At 34.1% G+C, this 7152-nt stretch overlaps 1 protein-coding gene and 1 non-coding gene across 4 annotated transcripts in view; both read left to right on the top strand.

Moving 5' to 3' along the window:
* Window positions 1-7152, top strand: part of LYRM7 (LYR motif containing 7) — an 86882-nt gene that overhangs the window by 11823 nt on the left and 67907 nt on the right. Inside the window, exon 5 of one of the 3 annotated variants that reach the window (XM_025040656.1) lies at window positions 6891-7112. The exons of the other annotated variants lie outside the window; for them this stretch is intronic. Within the exon in view, the coding sequence (XP_024896424.1) occupies window positions 6891-6922 (32 nt within the window). The 3' untranslated portion in view covers window positions 6923-7112. Of the gene's footprint in view, window positions 1-6890; window positions 7113-7152 lie in introns of those variants that run through there. 3 annotated transcript variants of the gene reach the window in all.
* Window positions 4141-4258, top strand: LOC112472001. Its single transcript, XR_003043490.1, has one exon. It is a non-coding gene; the product is annotated as a 5S ribosomal RNA (ribosomal RNA).

Below are 7152 nucleotides of genomic sequence, written 5' to 3'. Positions count from 1 at the left end.
ACACTGCAGGATCACCTTTGCCATAATATCAAGTAACGATATGTGAGTGCATCTGTTTCAGAATTTTATAATCTTTTCAGTTAGTTTTTCTGTCCTTGCATCACATGCCATAATGCCTTGATTACTACAGTCTTATAATAAATCTTGATGTCTAGTACTATAAATCTTATAGGGCTTTTAAAGTTATTTTTAGCTCATGAGGATTTATTAGAAATTATTAGATCTGAATTATATTTATAAGGGCAGTAAACATAGTTATAGTCATTAGCTTTAATGTTAATAATGATCTTTAGAGCTGTGTAATATAGCCAACGTTTTAGACAGGTAACCACAGGTAAATATTTCTATTATATGAATAAAAATTTAGGTTATTTCAAATAACAAATTGATATCTACATTTCAAATGTCTGGTTTTAGATATGACAGTATTGGTTTAAATTTTTTTTTATCTTTTGGATTTCTGTGTGATTTAATTTTCCCACAGGATTGAAAAATTTGACTCTTTCATTATTAGTACATAATGCTATAGTGCCTTAAAAATGGCCTATTCTTTCTATTAAGATATAAATGGCTCTGTTTTTCCTCCTTTATGCCTGTACGTCCAAGATATAACAAATTTGACCCTTTAATTTCCGTTTTTAAAAGTTACTTTAAGCATAATTCCTGCACATACTTTAGTAGCGTCTATACTGGCATATAGAAATGAGAAGAATTAAAATTCTGTTTCTTGGTTATAAAATAAAGAAATGTGATTGTATTTTTCTAAAAAATACCACATAATGTCCCAACATGAAAAATAATCAAAAATGAAATTTCGTCTGCAAGAGTAATCACCTTGTATGCACGAATTCTAAATCCATCTCTCTTTTTCCTTCTCTTCCAAATAATATTTACAGTGGAAATTAAATATTGACTCCCAGCAAGAACTCTTTATCCAGAATTTCTTATTTTTTTCCTTAAAAAAATTACATCCCTTATTCTTTCACATAATTTCAACATTCTTTATTAGACATGCTAATTTAATCATTTGAGAAAAACTCTTTATTAAAGTTTTTTTAAATATTGGGGGAACTTTTTCTTTCCAGATATTCTCTACTTCTCTCTCTCTCTCTCTTTCTTTCTTTTTGGTATGATCTCAGGTTCCTAGGTATTCTATAGAAAAATAATAACTATGACTTAGAAAAATACTGAAATTAACTCATTGTTCTATACTTGTTTTTTCACTGATTATCGACATTTGTCAAAGCTTTCTTTCTAATGTGGACATTGGTCAGCTGGTTTTAGTGTTGGCCTTTATCAAACATATATTCTATAGATAGTAACCACATTTATGAATAAGGTACCAGGAAAATTCAGGACTTCAGGGGGCTATATATTAATAGTACTTAGTTTGTGGATAGCATTATTCAAAAATTACATTTTTGAATATTATATCATTCAAAAATTATGTTTTTGAATATTATATTTTTTTAACTTTCTCTAGCATATATGTAAGAAAAACAAAATAGGGAACATGTGTAATATATTTTTTAAAAAATAACAGCTCTAGGAAGCTGTTCTTTATTTTAGATGTGTTTCAAAACCTCTGTCCTTTGTTTTTTATATTTGTCTTTGCCTAAAACTCTCTTAAGGTTTACATTCTAAGGAAAGTCAATGTGATTCGGAAAACATTTACTGAATGTCTGTTGTGCTAGGCAATGAAAATAGAGCAACAGGCAAGACAGATCTGGTTTCTGTCCTTATGGAACTTAGGGTACTGTGTAGAATATAGACAAGTAAGTGTTCAGTCACAGTCCTTGGGTGCCATAAAGAGGCATAGGTGTTGTTGAGGCACATAGCAGAGCTCTACGGGTGGGTCAGGAACAGGTTCTTAGACGAAAACAATTTTGTGTTCAAGTTCTCTAATTTCAGCTTATTTATATTTGTGTACTTGATATATTTAGAAATGTTTTTTGTAACTCTGAAGTTAAATATTTTAATGTCTTATAAATTATTTGTATGTGAGCTGCCTCTTTGATCACCACACTATTACAAACCATGCCATTGATAGATTTTTTTAATTGAGATATAATTGACATAACATATTATTTTTAGGTCTATAAGATAATGATTTTATATGTGTATATATGGCAAAATGATTATCATAGTAAATTTCTAGTTAACATTCATGACCACATTAAGATATTTATTTTCTTGTGATGAGAACTTTTAAAATCACTCTTTTAGCATCTTTTGAATATGCAACACAGTATTGTTAACTACAGTTACCCTGGTATACATTACAACCCCAGGGCTTATTTCTCTTATAATTGCAAGTCTGTACCTTTTGACCACTCTCACCCATTTCACCCACCCACTCCCATCCCCTGCCTCTGGCAACCACCAGATTTCACATATACATGAGATCATGTAGTATTTGTCCTCTGTCTGACTTATTTCATTTATTATAATGTCCTCAAGGTCCATCTATGTTGTCACAAATGGCAGGTTTCCTTTTTATGACTGAAGAATTTTCCACTTATATGTGTGTGTATATGTGTATGTAAAAAGCACATATACACACTACATTTTCTTCATTCGTCAGTGGACACTTAGGTTCTTTCCATTTGTTGGCTGTTATAAATAAAGATGAACATAGGGGTGCAGATATCTTTTCGAGATAGTGGTTTCATTTTTTTTTTTTAATAAATAGAAGTGAATTGAGTGAATTGCTAAATTAGTTTTCCGTAGTAGCTGCACCAATTTACATTTCCATCAATGATACATAGGGTTTTCTTTGTTTCCACATCCTTGCCAACACTTTATTATTTCTTGTCTTTTTGATAATGTCATTCTAATAGGTGTGAGGTGATATCTTATGGTTTTGATATGTATTTTTATGTTATATTAGTTATATTAAGCACCTTTTCATATGCCTGTGAGTCTTCCTCGTATGTGTGTATGTATGTATGTCTTCCTTGTGTATTCAGATCCTCTGCCCATTTTTTAGTAGGATTGTTTGGTTGGGGAATTTTTTGGGTTTTCGATTGATTGTTTGTTTTTGAGTTGTATGCATTCTTTATATATTTCAGTTATTAGCCCCTATCAGATATATGATTTGCAAATATTTTTTCCCATTCTGTAGGTTGCCTTTTCATTTTGTGGAAGCTTTTTAGTTTGATGTAGTCCCAGTTGCTTATTTTTGCTTTGTTGACCTTGCTTTTGGTGTCAAATCTAAAAAAATCATTGCCAAGACTGGAACTTACTGCCTGTATTTTCTTCTAGGAGTTTTATGTTTTCAGTTAATTTTTGTGGTATAAGATAGGGGTCCATTTTCATTTTTCTGCATGTTACTGTCCAGTTTCCCAACAATATTTATTGAAGAGACTGTCTTTTCCCCATTGTGTATTCTTGGCTCCTTTGTCATAAATTAATCGACCACATATATGTGAGTTTGTTGCTAGGCCCTCTATTCTGTTCCATTGATGTATGTGTCTGTTTTTATAACAATACCATACTGTTTTGATTGATATAGCTTTGTAGTATAGTTTGAAGTGAGGAAGTGTGATGTTTCCAGCTTTGTTCTTCTGTATTCAGATTACTTTGGTTATTTGGAGTCTTTTGTGGTTCCATACGAATTTTAAGATTGTTTCTTCTATTTCTGTGAAAATTGCCATTGGAATTTTGATAGAGTTTGCATTGAATCTATCGATTGCTTTGGGTAGTATGGACATTTTAACAGTAATAATTCTTCCAATTTGTGAGCATGGAATATCTTTACATTTATTTGTGTCTTTTTCAATTTTTTTCATCAGTTTCTTACAGTTTTCAGTGTACTGGTTAAAATTATTCCTAGGTATTTTATTCTTTTTGATGCAGTTGTAAATGGGATCGTTGTCCTAATTCCTCTAGTTGGTTGTTAGTGTATAGAAACACAACTGATTTATATATATTCATTTTTTGTATCCTGCAACTTTACTGAATTTGTTTATTAGTTCTAGTAGTTTTTTTGTTGGAGTCTTTAAGGCTTAACTATGTGATATCATCTATAAATAGAGACAGTTTTACTTCTGTTCTGATTTGGATGCCTTTTTTTTTTTCTTGCCTAATTGCTCTGTCGAGGACTTCTAGTACTATGTTGAATAGAAGTAGTGAGAGTGGGTCTACGGCCATGCCACCTTGAACAAGCCTGATCCCGTCTGATCTCGGAAGCTAAGCAGGGTTGGGCCTGGTTAGTACTTGGATGGGAGACCACCTAGGAAACCAGGTGCCGTAAGCGTAAAAAATAAAAAATAAGGGATTGTAAGCTGACAAGTTCCTTGCAATCTGTGAGGTCAACCAGGGGTTGCCTTGCCTAAAAAATAAATTTAAAAAAAGAAGTAATGAGAGTGGGCATCTTGTCTTCTTTCTGATCTTAAAGGAAAAGCTTTCTCACCATTGAATATGATGTGTTAGCTATGGGCTTGTCATACATGACTTTTATTACATTGAGGTACGTTCCCCCTATACCCATTTTATCAAGAGTTTTTATCATGAGTGGATTTGAATTTTGTCAGATGCTTTTTCTGCATTTATTTGATTCTGTGATTTTTATCCTTCATTTTGTGAATGTGGTGTATCACACTGACTGATTTGTAAATGTGAATTGTCCTTGCATCCTTGGAATAAATTCTACTTGCTCATGGTATACGATTTTTTTAATGTATTGTTAAATTTGGTTTGCTAATGTTTTGTGGAAGATTTTTATGTCTATGTTCATCAGGGATATTAGCCTGTAATTTTCTTTTTTGGTAGGGTACTTGTCTGGTTTTGGAGTGAGGGTTATGCTGGCCTTGTAAAATGAGTTTGGAAGTATTTCCTCTTTTATTTTTATTTATTTATGTTTAATCTTGACCTAAATTTTGATTTGGGGCCATAATTGAGTTTAAGTCTTTTTATTTTAAGAAATTACTTTTTAATGATACATTTAATATGGCCATAGTAGGTAAAGTTTTTTAGGGGCCTATAGTATAGGAAATAAACCTCATCTTACTGTAATTCTTTATCATGATGTGGCAACTTCAATAAACTAACGCTGTTATGGTACTTTGATATCTAATATATAGAGCAGAGTTAGAGGTTTTATAATCTTGTAAAACAAAATTACTGTGAAAATAGTATCCTGCATGTAAAGATACCTGTAATATGTTTGGCCTAATTCAAATTTTAGCAATTAAATACAGAAAAATTCAATTAAAGAGTGCCTTTGATTCCAAAGATTGCCTAATAAAGTAAGTTGTGTAAAGGGATGCAGTAGTGAAATTTGACAGGTTTTCTGGTTATTTACCACTCTTTAAATGTCCTTGTTTCATTTCAGGAATGAGTTCTAAATCCCCGAAATAGAACTTAGAAGATTCAGTTTCTCAGTTTCCTGTGCAGCTCAGGCACAGACATTTGACATAGGAGCACACTCACCCATATCTAGAAATGAAGTTGAGAAAAGAGGCTTGGCACAGAATTTGTTTCGCTGGCAAGAATAGCATCAGTGGTTGCAGAGTTATTGATCCAGAATGGCATTGGTGCAGTGGCAGGAGCAGGTGTAGTAAGGAGCATCTGAAGTGTATGTAACATCTTGTGCACAATGGGGGTGAAAATGGTGGCACTTTCTTCTAGTGCCCCATAGGCAGCAGCAGTTTGCATCATTAGACTAGTTCTGTGATATGTCTTTGGATAGTGTTCCTGGAAGCTTAGCTGCAAGCCTTCCTAATTCTTAAGCCCTCACAACAATTCCATGAGTTAGACCAATAACCTACTAATGTATGCCTTTTCTACCTAATCAGCAAGAGTCAGCTTCTGTTATTTGTAACTAAGGACAACAGAATTTGTTACCAGAAGTGAGGTACTAAAAATTACACAAAATACAAGGTGAATTTAGTTGAATCAAAGGCAGAGATTGGGGTGGCGGGTATGATGATCATGGACTTGACCATTACAGGCTTTAAGCTAATGGCTTTTGGTATGTAGTGGTGAAATATAAGGTCCAATGTCTCCTACTGTTTCTTGAAACACATACCAAGTACCGGCTGAGGCTATAGCAATAGGAGAAATAACCAGAATGTCAATGGGTGCTTTCAGCAAAATTTTGAAAAAGAGGATGAATGCAGATTAAGCTAGTTGGTCTGCAAAGCAAAGATGGAAGTACTGCTTTGCTGAGCGGCACTTCTGTCTACATTCAGAAATCTACTTGGTTGAGAGTCCTATAATTCAGAACTTTGCAGGTTTGAAAATGCCAATTGCTCCCTTCCACTAAAACTAAAGCCAAAATAAGAAAGGGACTTCTAAGCTCTAACATTAAATAAGATCAGTACCCCAGGCCTTCTCATTTGCCAAACAAAGATCAGATATAGGATGCATTTACTCACTGTTTTTCATTACTTTAAGTGTCCATTAAGCTGAGGGTTGGGGGCTGGGCCATCACTGAAGGAGGAAAATCTTCATGCTTAAAAACTATGTCAAGATGTTTGCCTATGGCTACTAACACATGGAAAAGACGGGGTTGGGGGGTAAGCAGATTTGGAGCTTATAGTTTGAATGAATTGTATTGCCAAGAAACCCCCACACCTTTGAAAGCTTCAGAGCCTCAAAGGAGGGCATCTTTACCAATATCCCCACATCCAGACAAGGAGGATCCTCCAGAAGACAAAATCAGGAGCCTCGAAGGACAGTGGACAAGGGAGAGTCTTTGAGTCTCCCAGAAAACAGAATTGGGTGCTGCCAGATTGGCTGACTAGGTAATTTATTGCATTGCCAAAAGCAAGGAGACCTTGCTCTTCCTGTCCATCAGGATTTAGGATTTGCTGTGGAATAGCGACTGCCATGTGTTTCCCATTCCAGGTTTTTATTGCTCTATCCTGTTTATTATGGTCTAATAGGTATCTACCATGTGAGCCACAGCTGGACCTAATGGAAAGGCTAGTACATCAGCCAGAGATCCTTGATTTGAATCTGGATGAGACCTTAGAGGTCAGGTGGTAAATGGATATATTCTGTACATGGGAAGAAGGATGTATATTCATGTCATCATGTCATGTAGCTACAAGGGTGGACTGCTTGTTGCTTCTCCAGTAACCATTCTTTCTTACTAACTAACGTACTATGTGCCAAGCCAAATATATATATATACATATATATATA

Source organism: Pteropus alecto, unplaced genomic scaffold, assembly GCF_000325575.1.
Source record: "Pteropus alecto unplaced genomic scaffold, ASM32557v1 scaffold78, whole genome shotgun sequence".
Lineage (NCBI taxonomy): Eukaryota > Metazoa > Chordata > Mammalia > Chiroptera > Pteropodidae > Pteropus > Pteropus alecto.
This window is presented reverse-complemented; position numbering and strand designations above follow the sequence as displayed.